Source organism: Diaphorina citri, unplaced genomic scaffold, assembly GCF_000475195.1.
Source record: "Diaphorina citri unplaced genomic scaffold, Diaci psyllid genome assembly version 1.1 scaffold1310, whole genome shotgun sequence".
NCBI lineage: Eukaryota > Metazoa > Arthropoda > Insecta > Hemiptera > Psyllidae > Diaphorina > Diaphorina citri.
Window position 1 is genome coordinate 8,906 of NW_007378739.1, and position 23,188 is coordinate 32,093.

The 23,188-nt window shown below is 40.9% G+C and overlaps 2 protein-coding genes across 3 annotated transcripts; both read left to right on the forward strand.

Moving 5' to 3' along the window:
- The first annotated feature begins 481 nt into the window (after positions 1–481).
- LOC103515278 (brefeldin A-inhibited guanine nucleotide-exchange protein 1) lies at positions 482–23,142 on the forward strand. Its single transcript, XM_026828020.1, has 11 exons — positions 482–900; positions 1,355–1,416; positions 9,294–9,485; positions 17,558–17,996; positions 18,408–18,712; positions 19,439–19,563; positions 19,870–20,104; positions 20,984–21,338; positions 22,016–22,220; positions 22,820–22,922; positions 23,050–23,142. Exons 1-11 carry the CDS (start codon positions 729–731, stop codon positions 23,140–23,142), a joined length of 2,286 nt encoding a protein of 761 aa, XP_026683821.1. The 5' UTR covers positions 482–728.
- LOC113469950 (brefeldin A-inhibited guanine nucleotide-exchange protein 2-like) lies at positions 13,631–16,786 on the forward strand. 2 transcript variants are annotated; one of them, XM_026828022.1, is made up of 4 exons: positions 13,631–13,826; positions 13,950–14,120; positions 15,383–15,567; positions 16,619–16,786. In XM_026828022.1, exons 2-4 carry the CDS (start codon positions 13,997–13,999, stop codon positions 16,769–16,771), a joined length of 462 nt encoding a protein of 153 aa, XP_026683823.1. In that variant the 5' UTR covers positions 13,631–13,826; positions 13,950–13,996; the 3' UTR covers positions 16,772–16,786. The 2 variants fall into 2 exon arrangements, with proteins under 2 accessions (XP_026683823.1, XP_026683822.1); XM_026828021.1 differs by lacking the exon at positions 13,631–13,826 and having other exon boundaries at positions 13,857–14,120.
- Positions 23,143–23,188: the final 46 nt, after the last annotated feature.

The window sequence follows — 23,188 nt, forward strand, 5'->3', positions numbered from 1 at the left end:
TTAAACCCCCAAATATTTTTTTTTTTTTTTTTTTTTTTAACTTTATGGATCAGTGTGACCAACACAAAATCGTTTTGCCTTGGTATCTTGAGATTTTAAAGGGAGTTCGTTTTTCCATTTTTAAATGTAAATAATTTTAAAAATAATCTCATTGGACTGCTAAAAATTTCTTTTAGAATCTTTTCTGGGCATAAAACTTATTTTATCACGAAAGACAGAAACCATTTTGCCGAAAATGCCTTGTCGATTTTTCCGAAATTTTTGTCATGGTGGACAACTTGTTTTTTCGTGGAGGTGAATTTCCTGTGGCTTCAACTGTTTTCTAAAAAGTGAAGCCAAATAGAACTGATAACAAAGAAGATCCGTTTACATGTCTTCAAATAAAATTCCATGGCGGGAGTTCAAATATTTTTCAACTTTTTCGATGTTGAAAATGGAAACGATTTCGTTATCACAAAATGACATCTCAAACCATCAACAATTGATTCTTTATTGTGTATTGTTAATAACTTGATTCTTCCATAGTTTTCTACGATTTTCTAGTTCGGAATTTATTGCCTTTATAAAAAGGGCATCTGATTGTAGTGCTTCTATCCAATTCATTTCCATGACTATTTCACAATGATATCCAAAGTTGAACCACGTATAAAACGCGACAAAATAATAAGCTAATAAACTGTATTCGATGGTTAACCGGCACGGTGATCAATACCGGTAAAATATCCCAAATGAAGTATCAATGGATCCTGATTTGCTGTCTGGTCAAATGTGCCGTCTGCAAGTACAAACAACCCAACCCGGAAAAGTACTTCATGGCCTTGCATGTCGCTATGATAGAGAGAAATCTGATCGAGTATGAAGACGACAATTTGACCATCATTGACGACTGGAATCCCAAAGGTAAGAGTAAGGCCGGGGACCACAATTTAAGTGAGTGGCCTACAGTACAGGGGAAAAATGAAGCTCGAGGGGAGGGAGGTGGCCGGGCCCTCTTGACCCCAAATTTTCAGAGTCTGACGGACATTAAGTCTGGCCTACAGTACAGGGGAAAAATGAAGCTCGAGGGGAGGGAGGTGGCCGGGCCCTCTTGACCCCAAATTTTCAGAGTCTGACGGACAGTAAAGGAGAAAAATAGAGCTCGAGGGGGGCACCTCCCCCCCCCTTAATACGGCCCTGATGAGATCGAATACCTATAGGTATAATATCGAGTCTTAATGTTGGAGAAAGCCGCTGACCAACTGACCATGGGAGACGGAATCTATATCTATATCCTCAACAACATTTCCTTTAAGACCCAATCAAATTTCAAACAGTGTCGTCCTGGTCAGAATTTTGTTAATTTCTCTTTTTACAGGTGCCAACCACTATATTGTCATCAGCAAACGGTACATCCGAGGGATCCGCCATGAACGGAGGGCGAGAGAGAGAGAGACAGAAACGAAAGAGAGGGAGGGAGGAGAAGGAGGAGGGAAAGAGAAGTTGGAGAGAAAACGGAGGATAGAGGGAGGAAAAAGAGGAGAGGGAGAAAGACGAAATAGAGGGGGATAGACAGAGAAGGGGGAAAGATTTAAGAGAGAAAACGGAGGGCGAGATGGAGGGGGGGGAGAAAGACGAAATAGAGGGGGAGAAGGAGAAGGGAAAGAGAGGTAAGAGAGAACGGAGGGCGAGAGAGAGAGACAGAAACGAAAGAGAGGGAGGGAGGAGAAGGAGGAAAGACGAAATAGAGGAGGAGAAGGAGAAGGGAAAGAGAGGTAAGAGAGAACGGAGGGCGAGAGAGAGAGACAGAAACGAAAGAGAGGGAGGGAGGAGAAGGAGGAGGGAAAGAGAGGTAAGAGAGAACGGAGGATAGAGGGAGGAAAAAGAGGAGGGGGAGAAAGACGAAATAGAGGGGGATAGACAGAGAAGGGGGAGAGAGGTAAGAGAGAAAAAGGAGGAGGGAGGGGGAGGGAGGGACAGAGAAGGGAAAGAGAGGTAAGAGAGAAATTTTAAGAAAAATAGAGGAAATGAGAGGGCGGAGAAGAGAGGGAGAGAAAGAGAGGCGAGGGATCAGAGAGGGAGAAGAAAGAGAGAGAGGAAAATGAATGGAGAAAGAGGGAACACGGAGGAAGGAAGAGGGAAGATGGGGGAGGGAGAGGGAGACATAGAGGGACCTACTTTACAAAGATAGAAAAATATTTATTCAAACAACACGGCGAGTACAGGGTGTGCCAAAAAGATGGGAAGAGAAACCCACAGGCAAATCATAGGAACCTAACCTCTGGCTCTCATTCCCAAGGGAGAGGAGAGGGCAAAAAATACCAACAAACAAAAAAGGGGACCTTTAGTTTAAATGTGTTTTTGTTTAGGGGGGCACGGTTGGTCCAGTGGTAACGCGCTTGCTTGCCATGCAGAAGGTCCCGGGTTCGAATCCCACCATCGACAAAAATTTACTTCATCCTCTGGCTCTCATTCCCAGGGAGAGGGCAAAAAATACCAACAAACAAAAAAGGGGACCTTTAGTTTAAATGTGTTTTTGTGAAGCCCTGAAGATGGAGGGAGTCTCTCCGAAACATGTAGGCATATAATTTAATAAACCATTTTGAATTTTGAAGTTCTGTAAAACATTTGGTTTCTCCTTTTCAAGCTACCTACTTATATCTATTTTTCTATTAATCATAGAGCTATACTATACTATTTACTAATTTTACCATGGTGTCATATTTTGGGGACAAACCTGCATATTTCCATCACCATCAATCATCAAGGCAGATTATACATCGATTCTCTCTGTAAGTCTGTATTATACGTTATCCAGATGGATATGGCAGCAAGGAGTCATCAAAAAAGTAGGCTACGTTGCCAAACATGTCAAAGGTGCAACGGTTAACATCTAACATCCGAAGCCCTGAAGATGGAGGGAGTCCCACCGAAACATGTAGGCATATAATTTAATAAACCATTTTGAATTTTGAAGTTCTGTAAAACATTTGATTTCTCCTTTTCAAGCTACCTATATCTATTTTTCTATTAATCATGGAGCTATACTATACTATTCACTAATTTTACCATGGTGTCATATTTTGGGGACAAACCTGCATATTTCCATCACCATCAATCATCAAGGCAGATTATACATCGATTCTCTCTGTATTAGTCTGAATGTGCTTTCTTTCTGTTTTAGGCTTACTAGGCGTAGGCGGATTGTAGATACACTCGGTATAATGTCGTGTTTTAGAACACAAATAGGACATGGTTTCGCCTATGTATGTGTATGTTGTAGTAACATGAAAGAAGTCGACCATAATGAATTTAGTCTGAATGTGCTTTCTTTCTGTTTTAGGCTTACTAGGCGTAGGCGGATTGTAGATACACTCGGTATGTATGTCGTGTTTTAGAACACAAATAGGACATGGTTTCGCCTATGTATGTGTATGTTGTAGTAACATGAAAGAAGTCGACCATAATGAATTTTCGCCGTGTATACAGGGTGATCAGGCGGGGGTGTTGTACTCAATAGTAGAGATACACTCGGTATGTATGTCGTGTTTTAGAACACAAATAGGACATGGTTTCGCCTATGTATGTATATGTTGTAACATGAAAGAAGTCGACCATAATGAATTTTCGCCGTGTATACAGGGTGATCAGGCGGGGGTGTTGTACTCAATAGTAGATATACACTCGGTATGTATGTCGTGTTTTAGAACACAAATAGGACATGGTTTCGCCTATGTATGTATATGTTGTAACATGAAAGAAGTCGACCATAATGAATTTTCGCCGTGTATACAGGGTGATCAGGCGGGGGTGTTGTACTCAATAGTAGAGATACATCCGGTATAATGTCATAATGGTAGATTTATTTGCTTTTTTTTTAATTGTTTTAATTTTTATTGGTAAACTATTAAAAAAATAGTTTCAAGTCTGTAAGCGCTGGGTCGCAGGTTCGATTCCCGCCCAGGGCAAACTCTATCCCAAACAAATAAAGTTCTTTCTCCGGCTGGCTTTCTCCTATCCTGTCCTCCTTTTCTCTTTCATTTCAGGGCGATAATAACTCTATTTTGTGACAGATCCTTTTATCAATCCTCTTAAAAATAATAATAAATAATAGTTTCAAGTCTGTAAGCGCTGGGTCGCAGGTTCGATTCCCGCCCAGGGCAAACTCTATCCCAAACAGATAAAGTTCTTTCTCCGACTGGCTTTCTCCTATCCTGTCCTCCTTTTCTCTTTCATTTCAGGGCGATAAGACCTCTATTTTGTGACAGGACAGATCCTTTTATCAATCCTCTTTTTTAAAAAAAAAAACTATTTGAATTAATTAATCACCCAGTATAAGAAGATGTTTTATTTTCTGACATAGTTTCCTAATGAAAACAAAAATAAACTTTTTTTAATTTCAAATTTAATAGGCACTACGAAATGTAACATATTAAAATCTCCCTGTCTTCTTTCTCTTTTCCTCTCATCTGTTATTAGGCCATCTTAATATTTGCCTCTGTCCTAAGGCTGTCTCCATTTCTGTCTTTCCTCGTCTCATTTCTCTATCTCTTTTTTCCTTTTTCCTTTCCAGGGTTTATACGCTTTTTCCGGAATGAAATTCCATGACTATTCCAGAAAATTTCCATTAGTTTTACAGAAAATTAGGGGGCAGAGGTACTTGAAAATCAGCAAGATTACCGTTCCATTTCTGTCTTTCCTCGTCTCATTTCTCCATCTCTTTTTTCCTCTCTCCTTTCCAGGGTTTATACGCTTTTTCCGGGATGAAATTCCATGACTATTCCAGAAAATTTCCATTAGTTTTACAGAAAATTAGGGGGCAGAGGTACTTGAAAATCAGCAAGATTATCGCTTTATTTGAATAAAATATGTAATATGCAGAACGGCAAGGAATATGAGGGGGGAATGCGCCGCAGGCCGTTTTTCGGAAAAACTTGATATTTAATTTGACCATTTTAAATTTTTGACCGGGTGGCCAATTCCATGACTATTCCAGGTTTTTTTTTTAAATTTTCACGATTTCCATGACTATTCCATGACTTTTTGGCCGATTTTCAGATTCCATGAGTTTTCCAGGTTTTCCAGTTTTTCCAGGTTGCATATAAACCCTGCTTTCTTACTTTCTACTCTCTCCCTCTTCTTTTTCTCTCCTTTTCCCTTTCTTCTTCCTCTCCCCTCCCCTCTGTTTTCTAACTCTCTTTATCCCTCCCTCCCTCTCTCCCCCCATCCCTCTCACACACTCTCTCTCTCCTATAATTACTCCCTCCTCACCTTCTCTCTTTAAAGTCCCAGGTCTTTCCGTCTAAAAGAACTTTCAAAGGCATCTTATATTATAAAATCAAGATCCATTCACTCATTCACATTTCATATTCACACACTGATCGCTCTATCTCCTGAACCACAACACCTAGAAAGCTGAAATTTGGTAGGAATATTCCTTTTGTGGTCTAGGTGTGCAATAAGAAAGGATTTTGCAAAAATCTAAACCGATCCTGATATATGATCAATTTTTGATCGCTAAAATCTCCACCATAAAAAATACACAGAGTGCAGAGACTGCGGAAGAGAAATGTTCTGCTCTCGACCAACATTTTGAGTTTCTACAAGTTCGGCCATTCCTTTTCTACTAGTTTGGCCATGCCTCGGGATGAACTAGCGGGATTCCGGAGCAAAGCGACGGAATTCAGCTAGTTTAGATATAAGCTAGCAACAATACCCTGATGAATACAGCAGTTTACAAGAGATTACTGAAGTTGAAAAATATTGATACATATATCTAAGCATGGTTGCTATCTAAATAGAGGGACATCTAGGATTCTAGGACTTGGGATGCTACCTAATTTGGGGTGCATTCAGCTTAGTTAGGAAATTCCATGCCTATTCCAGGTTTTCTTTAAATTTTCACGATTTCCATGACTATTCCATGACTTTTTGGCCGATTTTCAGATTCCATGACTTTTCCAGGTTTTCCAGGTTGCATATAAACCCTGCTTTCTTACTTTCTACTCTCTCCCTCCTCTTTTTCTCTCCTCCCTTTCTTCTTCCTCTCCTTCCCCTCCCCTCCCCTCTGTTTTCTAACTCTCTTTATCTCTCCCTTCCCTCATCCCTCTCACTCTCTCTCTCCTATAATCTCTTTAAAGTCCCAGGTCTTTCCATCTAAAAGAACTTTCAAAGGCATTTAGATATAAGCTAGCAACAATACCCTGATGAATACAGCAGTTTACAAGAGATTACTGAAGTTGAAAAATATTGATACATATATCTATGAAGCTGGTTTATAGCCCTACTCTGGCTGACCCTTCGAGTTTTAAACCTGTCGAAGTGTCGACACAATGTTTGAGTATGCGAAATAATTTGTGTCGACAAATTTCGCTTAAGTTTTGGACGAGGAAGAGTCGGATCTTGAAAAACTGGTGTGAATATCACACGACTTTCCTTATCCTATTGAATGATGCTTATTTGAGTGTTCTTTTACCCTAACTTTTACAATATCGAGAGTCGCACAATCATATTTGAGTGAAATGTTGAGTGGTGAGAGCCACACAATCATATTTGAGTGAAATGTTGAGTGGTAAGAACCACACAATCATATTTGAGTGAAATGTTGAGTGGTGAGAGCCACACAATCATATTTGAGTGAAATGTTGAGTGGTAAGAACCGCACACTCATATTTGAGTGACCCATCTTACCACTGAGAGTTAACACAGTGTCAAGGGTTTTCTTTGACGTCATCCATTTGATTTACACAGGACAATATTTCTTAAACTCTGGATTAACCCATTAAAGCATAGTGTCCTATTTTTAAGACGCTCAGAAAAATGGCCATAACTTGGTGACATTTTATTTGACAGTACTGAAACCTCTGTGGTAAGATCGGGCTCTTAGTGTTGAGTGTAGTGTTAAAAAGGAAATGTACACATCATAGGTCATGAGGTTTAGATTGTCAACAGACATGGCCCGATAGAAGAGATACAGGGTGGCCTGCGGCTTATCATGTCTTCTTGCCGAGGGCCTTGGATGTCTGGGCAGACTTGAGCTGAGCAGCCTCGTCTTTTTCTGAAATGAACAAATGAGAACATACAGTATTTATAATATGTACAAGTGCACCAACAAAAAGGTAAAGGTTCGTTCTCAGAACGGCTAGCTCTCTCCTAACCTGTCCTCCTCTCTTTGGACAATAAGACCCCAGTAGTTACTGTTCCATCCTAAACAGATAAGGTTTGTTCTCGGAACAGCTAGCTTTCTCCTAACCTTTCCTTCTCTCTTCGATTTTGAATTCGAGACAATAGGACCTCAGCTTTTACAGTTTACAGATCCCTCTATCAAACCTTTTAAGCCTAATTAGCTAATTACTCTAATTTACTCTTAGTGTTGTGTGTAGTGTTGAAATGTACACATCATAGGTCATGAGGTTTAGATTGTCAACAGACCTGGCCCGATAGAAGAGATACAGGGTGGCCCGGGGCTTATCATTCTCTTAGGGGATTAGAGTCAATCCACAGGTTCAACCAACGCCTCCAGCACTCATCCTCTAAAAATCTTTCACTTTGATCGGAAGATTTCAGTGTAAACTTGTAGCTTACTTTACCTAGTGCTTTTTCAATAAACCAAGTTCTTGTGTAAACTCAGTACCATTGTTTTTCTTTACATAGTTATCTCTTAGGGGATTAGAGTCAATCCACAGGTTCAACCAACGCCTCCAGCACTCATCCTCTAAAAATCTTTCACTTTGAAATGGATCTCATTTTGTGCTGATGGTCAAGAAGATTCCACGTACTTGGTGTCCTGTCCACCTACCTGTCCTGTTATCAATAACATAAGGAGAAATTTACTTATTTCTTTTGAAAACATCTGTAAGTACCTAGGTGCCTACTTGTAGTTAAATATTGAAAGAGAACTTAGTGCAGTTATTTTTCCAATATATAAGGAACAAACCCTTTAATCCAAGAATAACAGACATGTGGGGCAGAGATTGTAAAACAAGGCTCTGAAATGAAAAGGTATCATAAACATGGCTTATATTTATCAGACTTTTGTTTTTAAAACTTTCCTCGAATTATTTTCAAGAGATAATTGTGGCAAAAGGGAAAAGATTTATAATTAACGCAGTAACAAAGCTATTGGATTGAAGGACCTCAAGTTTTGAGTGGATTCAGCGTAGATTCTTAGTAGCTTAACTCATCCTTTAGGGCTGTTGGCCCCTACACCTCAGCCTCGGAGTGGGCTTTTTGTGTTTGGAGTTAAGCTCAAAGTTTTGAGTAAAACCAGCTCTAAAGGATTTCCATGGAAAAGTGTTGGGAGGACTTTACAAGAACTTATGAAAAGAGGTGGGAGCATTTTACAAAAACTCACACATGTAGGAACATAATATTATATATGTATGTTTTGGTGAAAAATTAACATAAATCCACACACGTGAACTTCTTTTTGCATATTGATTCTTACCTACTTTCTTAACAACATTGTGCATTGTAATGTAATGTAAATGCAGTTTCTTTGTGTTATTATGTCACAACTTTGGTACTCACTGCAGCATTGTACTTAGGATTTTTTTTTCCAATATCTCAATATAATCCTAAAATCCAATGTTTACCTACCATGCTGGCACCGGTCGCTATGCGCATTTATATGTCATACCTCGATCTGCAACCTACGATTGATTTGATTGATAAGGTAACAAACAAAGTACTAGACCGTAACGTAGGGGTAAAACGGCAAATAAAGATTAAATCGTCCGCTTGCCATAATCTCTGGGTGACGACGCGGGTGTGACGCCAATCCAACGCGAACTGAACGCGTGTTTGTCATTTCACTCCCCCTCCTGGTGTATCTCTTCGAGTGAAGGCGGCGCCTTTAAATTCCGGAAGCGACTCTCGATAAGCATCAAGATGTCATGTTTGTTGAGTTTCCACAATTTTTTTATCTTCTCATTTGTGAGGAAAATCCATTTCCCTTTTCTCTTATGATTCTATGAATTTACCATTTTGTTCTCTTTACTTCAAACTCCTGTGCACCTTAATCCAATTTTTAGTCCGTCCTCCCTTTACTATTACAATAGTAATAAAAAGGTATAAGGGACGGACTATTGTATTCGCTTCGGTGTCTGTCTTACCTACCCCTTGGACTCGAATCACCAACCTCCAGATTCAAAGTCCACCGCTCTAACCACTGTACCACTGAGGTTGGTACCTAGCTTTTGTTGTTTGAGAAGTAAACATTCTGAAATTATGTATGGAGCAATACATCAGGCAAATGACCTCGACTTTGATATACGACTGTGCACTCTTTTGAGTAATTTTTCGATGACAAATTTGAGAACCTCAGGCAGGCTCTACTGACAGTGGTGACAAGTCAGCAGGTGGAAGTGCATGGCTCCACCATTCTCCTTGCTGTGAAGACATGCTACGATATCAACATTGCCAGCAAGAATCTAATCAATCAGACCACAGCCCGGGCTACTCTTACCCAGATGTTGAATGTCATCTTCTCCCGTATGGAAAGTCAAGCGGTAAGTAAATGTAACCTTGAGCCCCAAGTCTACGGTTTCACCCCTTGTACCTACCCCATGTATCAGTATTTTACTATGTGGCTTTTCAAATCATCATACAAAATTTCTCTTTGGACTAGTTTGGACGTAATGGCGTCACCACACCCGCTGCCAGTTCAAACTAGTCAAAAGAGAAATTTCGTATCGAGCTGGCCTGCAAGAGCAAGAGTGCCAAGATAATAGTTACCTCTCTAGATTGTATTCAGGTGAGACAGGTGAAGCGTGTTAGATTTATGGCCTTGTTCCATGAACAAAGCTCAACAACAGAATGTTATCGTGGTAAAAAGACCTTTAATTTGATATATAGGTCGACCAGGTTTGGATAAGTCCTTCTATGGGGACAGACAGACAGACAGAGCGAGTGACGGACAAACTGACAGACAGACAGACACCGAAGCGAATACAATAGTCCGTCCACTATACCTTTTATTATTAGTAATAATAAAGGAAGGACGGACTAAAAATAGAGCTCGAGGGGGGGCACCTCCCCCCCCCCTTAATACGGCCCTGATGAGATCGAATACCTATAGGTATAATATCGAGTCCTATATAATGTTGGAGAAAGCCGCTGACCATGGGAGACTGAATCTAGATCTATATCCTTAACAACATTTCCTTTGAGACCCAATCAAACAGTGTCGCCCTGGTCAGAATTTTGTTAATTTCTCTTTTTACAGGTGCCAACCACTATATTGTCATCAGCAAACGGTACATCCGAGGGATCCGCCATCTAAACAGATCCCACATTCCTCTCCTGCAGGAGATGGAGGATAAAGGTCTCTGGGTCGCACGGAGCTTCCGCACCCGACGAAGATATCTGTAATTAAGTAGTAGAGTGCACTAGTTTAGAATAGAATATACCTTACCTTGCTGGGATAGGACTGAAAAGTCCCTTAATCCCCGCAGTCTAACCCGCAGTTTAGATGAATTTTCCTTTCGAATTTCCCCCTCTTCTGAAGCTCGTTTTCCCTCTCTTTCTCACGGTTTAGTACAGGCGCAGCCGGACCGCACATTTCTCGAGGTCCGGCCCACGATACACTTTTGATCATCATTAATTATGAAAGCTGTCTGTAAAATTTGAGCGGCCTGTGGCTAAAGGTAAGAGTCTGAGTGAGGTCTACAGTTCACGAAACTACTAATGATCTTGTAATAGTGACCCCACACAGCACCACTCACCGTCTTTTCTCTTTCCTCTACAGAGTGGGTTATCACGCCGAACCCTTCTTTGACCGTCTTCACTTGCATGTCGTCAGTGAGGATCTACGAGGGAGGGGGCTGAAGAACAAGGAACATTACAATTCCTTCACGACACAGAGTGGGTTATCACGCCGAACCGTTCTTTGACCGTCTTCACTTGCATGTCGTCAGTGAGGATCTACGAGGGAGGGGGCTGAAGAACAAGGAACATTACAATTCCTTCACGACGCCATTCTTTATGCCATCCAAAGGTGAGATCTGTAGGGTGCATTAGTCCTACATACTGGACTCTGCACGAAGGAATTTAGTCAGGAAAGACCCCCATTTTAATGTAGGTAATGTAAAAGGTGAGACTTGCCAGTGATGTGCACAAGGTTTTGTCACATTGGGATTGGGACTCGTGTGAGGGTTGAAAGTACACAAAAAGCCCACTCTTAGGCTAAGGCCAGCCACTCGCTATCAGGTAGAGCTGTCAGGTACGGCTGAAAATGTCCGACAGTCAGGTCTACCTGATACCTGATGAGCACATACACACTATCTGGTAGACCTGACAGGCGGACCTGATCAGGTGTACCTGTCAGGTCTACTTGATAGCGTACACCCGCAACGATCTCTTCTAGTTCGAGAGACATGAGGCACGTTCTGGTATGGCGTGTGTACCAAACCTCAAGCTGTGTCCACACGTAGGCGACGCCGTCTGTATCGAAACCGTACACTGCCTCAACAACATAATTATATGTAGATTCACCTCTTCACCTCGTGATTGACCATAGATACATCGATCGACGGCGTCGACTTGTAGAACACTTTTCGCGCGGATGACGGATCAGTACCTAGGCTTAAGCCCTTATCACACCCGGCGTAGTTCGTTGACCCCATTCAGGGCTATGAGTGTATTTTAGAATATCGGCGTCGACTAATACATTTTACTATGTGGCTTTTCAAATCATCATACAAAATTTCTCTTTGGACTAGTTTGGACGTAATGGCGTCACCACACCCGCTGCCAGTTCAAACTAGTCAAAAGAGAAATTTCGTATGATGACTCGAAAAAAAGTCACTAAACTTAATAAAATACGGCTTACGTTTGGACAAAGCTTTACACGTTTCCTTCTCTTCCAGGGACTTTTTAGTCTCATTCGAGAGGATAAACAAGGTAATTATACTCTATTCTTTTCCACAGATGTCATCAACAGTCTCCGAGTGAACGGCACGCTGCATTTCCCCTCGCACGAACAGTGTCGGCTGTGGTTGAAACGCTCCCTGTTCTGCGTCCATTGCGGCTATCAGCCCAAGTCCATTCGAGACTACAAGGACAAGCACGTCGCCTATCACAACTTCGACACGTGGGAGCCGCCTAAGAATGTGTCCGTGGTTCCCACTGGCTTTTGGTTGGCGCAACCTTGGACGTTCTTTGAGGAGTGGGGCAACATTACGGCCACCCCGGAATAGTTAACTCTCATAGCCAGCAGCAATAACACCGTGAAATGTGAATACACCTGTTCTTGACGGATCACTGAAAATGAGCAACTTTATCCGTAGTTCACACGGAATAGTGCCTGGCACAAACCCAAAATGGATCGCTAAAGTTAAGCAACGTTTATTCGTGATTTGCACTAGACGGTGGCTGGCTCTACTGTGGACTTTCTTTGAGGAGCGGGGCAACATTACGGCCACCCCGGAACAGGGCCGTATCCAGGACTTTGCCGAGGGGGGGAGGGTCCAAACACTATAATGAAGGGCTGGATGCTCCAAATTTTCGTAGTCTGGACTACAGTAGTTCCAGGAGAAAAATGAAGCTCGAAGGTAGGGAAGGGGGGTGGCCGGGCCCCCTCTGCCTCAATTTTTCGGAGTCTGACGTACAGTAAAGTAGAAAAATGGAGCTGCAGAAGGCCCTGTCCCCCTGCCTAAATACGGCCCCACAATAGAAAACAGTCCAAAACCTCAAGGGCCTTATTTTTTTATAGGTACCCACTCATACTTATCGGCTATAGCACCATGAATACAACTTTTTTTACTTTAATTTTTTAATTGAGTGCACCCATACATGTTTCGCCGTTTTTATTTCGAGTTATCGGCTATAGCACCATGAATACAACTTTTTTTACTTTAATTTTTTAATTGAGTGCACCCATACATGTTTCGCCGTTTTTATTTCGTAGCAATGAAACACTACATTAGACTCGTATGGTCTGTGTAGTAGCATGCCCAGCCCAGCCCGTAGTATGGAATGGATAACTATCATGCCTCTCATCAGATGTTCGAGAAGAGTCACAATACTTCCGCTTTAGGTGCTGGGTCAACAGTGTCAACACACGAGAACACCAGAAAATAACCTCTGTTGAAATATTATTTGCAATCGAAAGACGAGTAAGTACTTACAATAATTATTTTTTAGTTTCCAGGATTTTCCGAGCTCTTTCCAAGATTCCAAGGAGGTTAAGCGCAGGCGACATCCCATCTTGAGGCATACGTGTAAACACGAGAACACCAGAAAATAACCTCTGTTGAAATATTATTTGCAATCGAAAGACGAGTAAGTAGGTACTTACAATAATTATTTTTTAGTTTCCAGGATTTTCCGAGCTCTTTTCAAGATTTCAAGGAGGTTAAGCGCAGGCGACATCCCATCTTGAGGCATACGTGTAAACGGGACTTGTTAAAAAATTCTTAAATGCAGAAAAAAAAAATCAAAACAAACATTTTTCGTGTCGTTCGTGTTCGTCATTCAAAAAAAAAAAAAAAATTTTAGTTTCCAGGATTTTCCGAGCTCTTTCCAAGATTCCAAGGAGGTTAAGCGCAGGCGACATCCCATCTTGAGGCATACGTGTAAACGGGACTTGTTAAAAAATTCTAAATGCAGAAAAAAAAATCAAAACAAACATTAATTTTATTTTCGTGTCGTTCTCTCTCGTTCGTCATTAAAAAAAAAATCTGCAAAATTAAATTAAGGAATTAATAATTAAATTTGTGAAAAAATGAAGGATTTCATTCGTTTTCTAGCTTGATGTCAGTTTAAAAAGTGTAGAATAATCTTTCCTGCACGTTTTTTCACTCGTACAGCCAATTGCTCTGAGTCAGATTGTTTCATCAATGTTCTTCCAACTGCATACGTTCTGGTTTGATAACAATGTCAGTTTAAAAAGTGTAGAATAATCTTTCCAGCACGTTTTTTCACTCGTACAGCCAATTGCTCTGAGTCAGATTGTTTCATCAATGTTCTTCCAACTGCATACGTTCTGGTTTGATAACTTGGTGATAACATCTCGAAAAACATGAAGCAAAATACCAAAACCAAGGAGATGTTTATCATTAGAGCTCTGGAGAAGATCCTCAAAGATAAGGATGTGCGAAGGAAAGACAATGCGGAGTTGAAGAAAGCTTGCGAAAGTGCCCTCGGTAAGTGTCCACCAAGACAAACCTCAAAATGAGACAATCTCGAGGTGTATTTTGCCATATACAAAACACTCCCAAGTTATTCAAATCAATTGATCAAATAGGTACTTGAAACACCTCAGGATATCAATTGCTGTCAACATTGGTACTATAGTAGCATAAGGTTTGCTACCAAAGTCCCTCAAGTGTGGGTTTAAACTGTTTGTTTTTGCTGTAAAGACAAACCTCAAAATGAGACAATCTCGAGGTGTATTTTGCCATATGCAAAACACTCCCAAGTTATTCAAATCAATTGATCAAATAGGTACTTGAAACACCTCAGGATATCAATAAAATTGCTGTCAACATTGGTACTATAGTAGCATAAGGTTTGCTACCAAAGTCCCTCAAGTGTGGGTTTAAACTGTTTGTTTTTGCTGTAAAAATCAGAAACCTACCTACCTACCTGATAAATTAATCAGATTTTGCTTTAAGTAACTGCAGCTGGGAGTTTTGTTATTCATCCAGTAATAATATACCTATGTACACTTTTCTGTTGATTAATGTTACACCTAATGATTAACTTATAGTTAGGGTTACCAAGAGTCTTTGTATCCTTTTACAAATTTTAATGAATCATCATATTAATTACAAATTACCTATTTTCCCCTCAGTGATTGTTTTCATATTCTATCTAAGATTTCATGTGTTGAAATATGTTGACAAGAATTTTTACAGGAAAAAACCCAGTTCTGATGTAACATAACTTTACGAGAAAATATGGGATTGTGCCATGTGATATCATCTGTAAGAACTTGATTTTGCCAATGTTTCTCTAGTTTCTACTACCTAATTAACATTAGTAAAAATAAAATAAAAAATGGAACAGGTACACAAATTTCCTCATTTTTAAATCATTTAAAAATTAGCATATTGGCAGAACTGTGTTGCATGTGATATCATCTGTAAGAACTTGATTTTGCCAATGTTTCTCTAGTTTCTACTACCTAATTAACATCAGTAAAAATAAAATAAAAAATGGAACAGGTACACAAATTTCCTCATTTTTAAATCATTTAAAAATTAGCATATTGGCAGAACTGTGTTCAGGTACACAAATTTCCTCATTTTTAAATCATTTAAAAATTAGCATATTGGCAGAACTGTGTTATTATTTTTATTTTTATTGAATAAATCTTTTCCTTACAGGGGAAATCAAGAAAGAGCTCAAAGATGATGAGAAAAATGAAGAGACATCTTATGCAGAATAAATCTTTTCCTTACAGGGGAAATCAAGAAAGAGCTCAAAGATGATGAGAAAAATGAAGAGACATCTTATGCACTGCCACTACCAAAGGACAATGCTGAGCTTAGCACAAATATTGCAGCGGAAAAATACTTTGAACCTTTTGAGCTGGCCTGCAAAAGCAAGAGTGCCAAGATAATAGTCACCTCTCTAGATTGTATTCAGGTGAGACAGGTGAAGCGTGTTAGATTTATGGCCTTGTTCCATGAACAAAGCTCAACAACAGAATGTTATTGTCAATAACCAGTGGTTAGGTGGAAGAGCTCTATAGGAGAAAGCACAAATAAATAAAAAGATTCAGTCAGGAGGTTCAATCCCAGCCAAGGCATGAATTTTTTTTTTTTTTTATCAACATTGTTTGAAAATAATAAAAGTAGCCTACTGATGTGGTAAGAGGACTCTTTCACACTATTTAAGCAGTAATACACATAGGAACTACTTACCATTTTTTTTTATATAAAAAAGGGAATCAAAAAGAAATGATGATACCTATGAGACTTGATGCAATGTAGAGTGATGAGTTCCTAGAAGTGATGTTAGCTGAATTCCTGGTTTGAAAATAATAAAAGTAGCCTACTGATGTGGTAAAAGGACTCTTTCACACTATTTAAGCAGTAATACACATAAGAACTACTTACCATTTTTTTTTTTATGAAAAAAGGGGGAATCAAAAAGAAATGATGATACCTATGAGACTTGATGCAATGTAGAGTGATGAGTTCCTAGAAGTGATGTTAGCTGAATTCCTGGCTCTACTGCTAGTTGGATTCCTAGTACTATTTCTAGTTGAATTCTCATTCCCTATCACACTGCACTGTGATTGTAGCACTTTGATCTCTGATCTTTTTGATTTAACCTCTCATAGTACAAGGGCGAGAAAAATATAACAGGGCATGAGGTACACAATGGGGCTGTCTGGAAGGGACTGACATGAAATGCTGACCCTAATTAAGTAGGAAAAGGCTAGGAGGAAGAAGAAGAAGAAGAAGAAGAAGAAGAAGAAGAAGAGGAGTACAAGTAGATGAGATTTAGAATAGTTAACCTGCAAGTGATTTTATCAGAGTTAATCACTTCCTTTGTTTTAATTCCTGCTCAGCTAACAACAACATCCTTTCTCTTTTCTGCAGAAACTGATAGCGTATGGACACTCAGTTAATCACTTCCTTTGTTTTAATTCCTGCTCAGCTAACAACAACATCCTTTCTCTTTTCTGCAGAAACTGATAGCGTATGGACACTTGACGGGTAATGTTGTGGATCCAAAACATGAGGACAAACTGCTCATTGACAGAATTGTGGAAACCATTTGCAAGTGCTTCACTGGAGAGTACACTGATGAAAATGTGCAGCTGCAAATCATCAAGGTATGAATAATCAATCATAAACATGATAAACCCTAGGAAATCTAGGAATGTATCACACACAGCTGACTCAAAACCTACCTTGTATGGACAAGTAAAACTGAACACATCTTCAAAATTAAAATTCTAATTTGTACAATTTTTAAGTGGTAAATCATGGGTTCAATGTCCGCCTGGGGTGAACTTAAAGAGGGAAGTTGAGCTTCAGAAGAGACTAAATCGTCTTGGAATCTGAAAGGAAAATGTGACTTATGTATCTACTATCTACCTGCCCCATCTGGGCAAACTTTGTCCTAAACAAAATAAGGTTCCTCCTCTTTTCAATTTTGGGATGTTATGACTTCCGTTACTACAGTTCCCTTTATCAAAGCCCCACAGAAAAAAAAATTGTTACCTGTTTGCCTGGTTTATTGGCGGGGAAAAAAAAAAAAAAATTTGGGGGACTGGGGTTTCAGGAATATTTTTCCCCTGAAGTAAATGTAACCTTGAGCCCCAAGTCTACGGTTTCACCCCTTGTACCTACCCCTTGGACTCGAATCACCAACCTCCAGATTCAAAGTCCACCGCTCTAACCACTGTACCACTGAGGTTGGTACCTAGCTTTTGTTGGGATAAGAAACCGGGAAAACCCTGTAGCATATGATTGTCACCCATTATGATACCAACCATGCACAAGGTTGCTTAACTTCACTGCTTCACTGGGATCTGGTTGTCCCTTCTATTTTAATTTATTTACATATTTTTTTATTATTATTACTTTTAAATATTTCTCACAAGTGATGCTCCTCCTTCCAGGCCTATGAAGAAGACGTTCGAAACAAACAAAACATCGCCCACACCAACACCAAGTCAGACTCTGTGATACCGCCCCCTCCCCAAGACACGCCCCCTAATGTATCCACCAATCAGGAAGCACGAGAAGACCCACCCCCTAACGGTCTCACCAATGAGGAAGCAGGCTTATCTCAAGACACGCCCCCTAACACCAATCAAGCACAGGAAGACCCGCCCTCAACCAATAAAAACCAAGACAAGCACACGCCTTCTCAGTTGACCAATGAGGAAGCAGAGAGGTCTCAAGACACGCCCTCTAGTGTTTCAACCAATGAACGAGAGGGGCTGTCTCAAGACACGCCTACTGAATTAGCCAATGAGAGAAGAGAATCGGGAGAGATTAGTAGTGAGGAAGTTGCGAGAGAGCTCGTGGATTCGGTGATATCAACAGCTGTTGAAAGTAAGATTTTATTTTTACCTGGTTCGATTTTTTAGGATCTTTTATTTGTAATTGCTAAGGTCTTAGCGTCCCGAAATCGAAGAGAGAGGGAAGACAGGATAGGATATATCCAGTGATTTTTTAGGATCTTTTATTTGTAATTGCTAAGGTCTTAGCGTCCCGAAATCGAAGAGAGAGGGAAGACAGGATAGGATATATCCAGCCTTTCCGAGAACGAACATTATCCGTTCAGGTTAAAATCCGCCCCTGCGCGGTGCGGGAATCGAACCCGCGGCTTACAAGGAAAAGTCTACCCACCAATCTAACTAGGCTGGCCAACTTTAACTTCACTTCTTTTTTCTGCTATTGCCATTCGGTGAAAGCTAAAGCCACAGCTAAAACAACAACCTCAACTTCATTTTCTTATTCCAGAATGTGAAGAAAACCAATCAACTCCAGACCCAACTCCAAACGGCAGTATCCCCCACCAGAACACACCAAACACCACCCTTTCCGACCAAACCATCACGCCTGACACGGAGCACCTCGAACCCACGACTCCTCGCTCCTCAGTCGACTTGGGGTTGACCTCGCCCGGGGCCGAATATACAGGGTGTATGAGTGTCAGCACTTCGGCCCCTTCGGTGACCTCGGAAACACCTACTGTTGAGAATATGTCAGAAATACTTGAGACACACAGTACACACAATTCTTCCCTGGGCCGAGTAAATTCTCAGGTACATAAATAGAATAGAGCCAAGTTAGCTTGGAAGGCAGGGCTGGATTTACCACGAGGCACGCCAGTGGAAGGTTTTGTTATTATTATTATTGTTATTTTTAAAGAAGTTTGATAGAGGGAACTGTAACTGCTAAGGTCTTTACGTTCTGTAGCGAAGAGAGAATGAAGGAGAAAGCCAGCCGTTCCGGGCTACGAACCTTATCCCTTCAAGATAAAATTCGCCCCGGGCGGGAATCGAACCCGCGGCCTAGTGCTTACAAGGCAGACACGCTACCAACCAAGTTAACTAGGCTGGCAATTGCCTTTGGATGGCCAATTAGATTAGATTTGCCCACCTCTCTGGCTGACTGGTCAAGAGCACTGACTCTCAACCTGGAGGTGCTGGGTTCAAATCCCGGCCAGGGCGGAAATTTTCTGACTGAAATTTTCCGTTCTTGGATAGGCAGGGATGTAAAAGAATGTGCTTTGAAGTAATGTGAAAGCGGTTCCAAGGTACAATCTTAAAAAAAAAGATAAGAATTCAGTTAGATTTTCTCTCTGTTTTCAGGAAAGCATAGAGACCAATTCGGTGGCTCAGTTCAGTCATATACTTCAGAAGGACGCGTTCATAGATTAGAATACAGTTAGATTTTCTCTCTGTTTTCAGGAAAGCATAGAGACCAATTCGGTGGCTCAGTTCAGTCATATAGATTAGAATACAGTTAGATTTTCTCTCTGTTTTCAGGAAAGCATAGAGACCAATTCGGTGGCTCAGTTCAGTCATATACTTCAGAAGGACGCGTTCATTGTGTTCCGATCCATGTGTCGCCTTTCTATGAAACCATTGACACAGGAAACCCCAGACCCTAAGTAAGAAACTAAATAGCTTGTTTATAAGGCTAAGAATGACCTTGTTTAGACTCCGGGAGTAAAGGGTCTTTTCAGTCTCATTCTGGCAGGATACCTATATTCTATTTTCTTAATTCTCAGTGTTGTTTATTTTGTCTGTTTCCTTCATTCACAGGTCATGTGAGCTCCGATCCAAGATATTATCCCTGCATCTGCTTCTCTCCATACTACAGAGTGCAGGCCCATTGTTTCGTTCCAACTCCATGTTCATAGCAGCTATCTAGCAATATCTATGTGTTATTTATCTACTATTTCCTTCATTCACAGATCATGTGAGCTCCGATCCAAGATATTATCCCTGCATCTGCTTCTCTCCATACTACAGAGTGCAGGCCCAGTGTTTCGTTCCAACTCCATGTTCATAGCTGCTATCAAGCAATATTTATGTGTAGCGTTGAGTAAGAATGGTGTCAGCCCAGTGCCAGAAGTGTTTGAGTTGTCGCTGAGTATTTTCCTCGCTCTGCTGGACAAGTTTAAGGCCCATTTGAAAATACAGATTGAGGTGAGTGTTTGAAGAATAAGGAAAAAAGTGAGAATAAGATAAAAAATACACCCTTTTATTTATATTTTATTTTACAAAAGTGTGCCAAGTTTTACTCGTAAGGTAATCGACCCGTGGTTACAAGAGACACAATACTTCCTATTTAGGTGCCAGATCACAAGAGACCAAAAATTCAACCCGTTGAAATAGTTGCAATCGAAAGACAAGTGATTTTTCCTTCTTCCTTTTTTGAATCTAGAGACTAGAGATTCTTATAAGCTTACTTAACCCATTTTTTAGGGCTGTTTGCCCCTACACCTAGGACTCAAAGTGGACTTTTTGTGACTTCCTATTTAGGTGCCAGATCACAAGAGACCAAAAATTCAACCCGTTGAAATAGTTGCAATCGAAGGACAAGTGATTTTTTTTTTTTACTCTAGAGACTAGAGATTCTTATAAGCTTACTTAACCCATTTTTTAGGGCTGTTTGCCCCTACACCTAGGACTCAAAGTGGACTTTTTGTGTACGGAGTTCAGCATTTGTCGATTTTAGGAATTGAACTTGGGACCTTCTCTAATCAAATTATTTTCTTTTATTTCATTCTAATTTTATTCTGTACTCTCCCTCTACTTTCAAGGAGATCTTCCTCAAACCTTAGAGTTTAGAGACCTCGTGACGTCACAACTTACAATAATGAATATTTGAATCATTTATTTATTTCAACTGTTTCCTCAGGTGTTCTTCAAGGAAATCTTCCTCAACATCCTGGAGACCTCGACCTCTTCATTCCAACACAAGTGGATCGTCATCCAGGCACCTTAGAGTTTAGAGACCTCGTGACGTCACAACTTACAATAATGAATATTTGAATCATTTATTTATTTCAACTATTTCCTCAGGTGTTCTTCAAGGAAATCTTCCTCAACATCCTGGAGACCTCGACCTCTTCATTCCAACACAAGTGGATCGTCATCCAGGCGCTCATTCGGTTTTGCGCCGACGCGCAATCCGTTGTCGACATGTACGTCAATTACGATTGCGACCTTTCCGCGGCCAATCTGTTCGAGCGCCTAGTCAAGGATCTGTCAAAAATTGCGCAGGGGCGGCAGGCGCTCGAGTTGGGCGCCACGCCGGAACAGGAGAAGTGTATGCGCACGTGCGGGCTAGAATGTTTGGTGTCGGTACTGAAGTGTATGGTGGAGTGGAGTAAGGACTTGTATGTGAATCCGAACCTGCAGACCAACCTGTACTTGGGTGAGTTACTGAAGCAACCTCCGTGGCCGAGTGGGTATCACACTAGGCTTGCACGCAGGAGGTCCGGCGGGGCCGAGGTTTTTTCGGCTCTGTGCTTGGAGTTCGGGGTGCACTCTAGAATAGGGCTCTAGTTTATGAGTCCATTGGCTCTTGGCACCATTTTCCCATGGCATAGTTGGGATCCTCTTCCTTAGGCTGCTCTGCTCTAGAATAGGGCTCTAGTTTATGAGTCCATTGGCTCTTGGCACCATTTTCCCATGGCATAGTTGGGATCCTCTTCCTTAGGCTGCTCAATCTCATTTGGCCTTTTTTTTAGAAAAAAAAAAAAAAAATGTCTTTCTCTCAATTAATTAGACTTACTTTATCATGGACACTCGTTGCTTGAAGATGAAAGCCCAGAATACGAAAGATTTATACGTAGAAAACGCAAGATTTATTCCAAGAATACGTAAGATTTATTCATGTACACTTTCTCTCAATCTCATTCTATTTCTCTTAGGCGGATTTCACATCTAGACTACAACTTGTAGTATACGGCAGTTTTCATGTTGATGGCTACATAGACTTAAAGTTCAAGTGTGAACAGGCCCATAAGACTATGTAGCCATCAACATGAAAACTGCCGTATACTACAAGTTGTAGTCTAGATGTGAAATAGCCCTTATTCTCTCCCTTAGGAGCGGAAAGAAACGTGCGAGAGCCGGAATCGAACCCGGACTCTCACCTGGTGAGTCCGCGTGACCCGACCATTCGGTCGTTCGGTGGATCGGCCACGAGTTTGGCTTCGGGTGAGTCCGGAGGTAATCGGGAGTCTCCGGATACACCTCATCAGCTCCAGGTGCTCAAACATCAGAAGGAAGTGTGGGAGACTGGAATACAGACGTGAGTACAAGGCATTTAAATTTATAAAGGGTGTACCATGTCTGGTTGGGGGACTTTAATCAGGGGATAGACCAGCCTGAATTTCCCTTGCTAAAGAAATAGCAAGGTTGGGTGCGAAGGGCATCCACTCGTAAAATTTGTAGTCAAAACCAAATGTCAGCCCAAAGCGATCACCCTAGTTAGGGCTGATTGAGAGGCTGACGAAAAACGCTGACCCCGTCTGAACACGGGAGAAGGCGAAGAAAGAAGAAAGGGTGTCCCAATAAGAACACAAGATTTGATTTCATGCATTCTTACATAATTTGAGAAGTAAACATTCTGAAATTATGTATGGAACAATACATCAGGCAAATGACCTCGACTTTGATATACGACTGTGCACTCTTTTGAGTAATTTTTCGATGACAAATTTGAGAACCTCAGGCTGGATCTCGTTGATGTTTCACCTTTTAATGCTTCAGTGCTAGTCGGTTTGTTGGTGTAAACCTGTAACTTTAGATAAACTCACAGAAGGTAGTCTAGGGGGGTCTAATCACATATCGTAGGGGCTAGTTCTCATCACCAAAACCGGGAATGACATGATTCGTGTGTGTTCACAGGTTTAACCAGAAGCCGAACAAGGGCATTCAGTTTCTTCAGGAGCAAGGACTCCTGGGTTCAACTCCCGGCGAAGTGGCAGAGTGGTTAAGTGCAGGTGTGCAGGTTAATGTAGGTAATGGGATTCTCGATTTACCATTTTTGACCTTCAATCGGCATGCAATCCAATAGTTAGAATGAACATTCACAAAGTTACGTAGTCTTCAAATAAATAATCTCTAAGTATTCTCAGTTTTCGGACACTCTTCAAGCATGGTCAGAGGTTACCAAACATGCGATTGTAGTCCCGGTCCTTATTATACTAGCTCCTACTGCTCATAGCTGAAACATTCTAAAACAACCTTTTTCAATCAATGTCCGACTCAGCATGA

What these genes read in the sequence shown, in the direction of transcription:
- LOC113469950 (XM_026828022.1), top strand. Translation starts at nt 13,997, where the DNA reads ATGAAGCAAAATACCAAAACCAAGGAGATGTTTATCATTAGAGCTCTG. An exon ending in AGCTTGCGAAAGTGCCCTCG is followed by an intron (nt 14,121 to 15,382) that starts GTAAGTGTCCAC and finishes TTTTCCTTACAG; the next exon opens with GGGAAATCAAGAAAGAGCTC. An exon ending in CCTCTCTAGATTGTATTCAG is followed by an intron (nt 15,568 to 16,618) that starts GTGAGACAGGTG and finishes TCTTTTCTGCAG; the next exon opens with AAACTGATAGCGTATGGACA.
- LOC103515278 (XM_026828020.1), top strand. Translation starts at nt 729, where the DNA reads ATGAAGTATCAATGGATCCTGATTTGCTGTCTGGTCAAATGTGCCGTC. An exon ending in GCAGACCAACCTGTACTTGG is followed by an intron (nt 21,339 to 22,015) that starts GTGAGTTACTGA and finishes TCTCTCCCTTAG; the next exon opens with GAGCGGAAAGAAACGTGCGA. An exon ending in GGTTAAGTGCAGGTGTGCAG is followed by an intron (nt 22,923 to 23,049) that starts GTTAATGTAGGT and finishes AAGTATTCTCAG; the next exon opens with TTTTCGGACACTCTTCAAGC.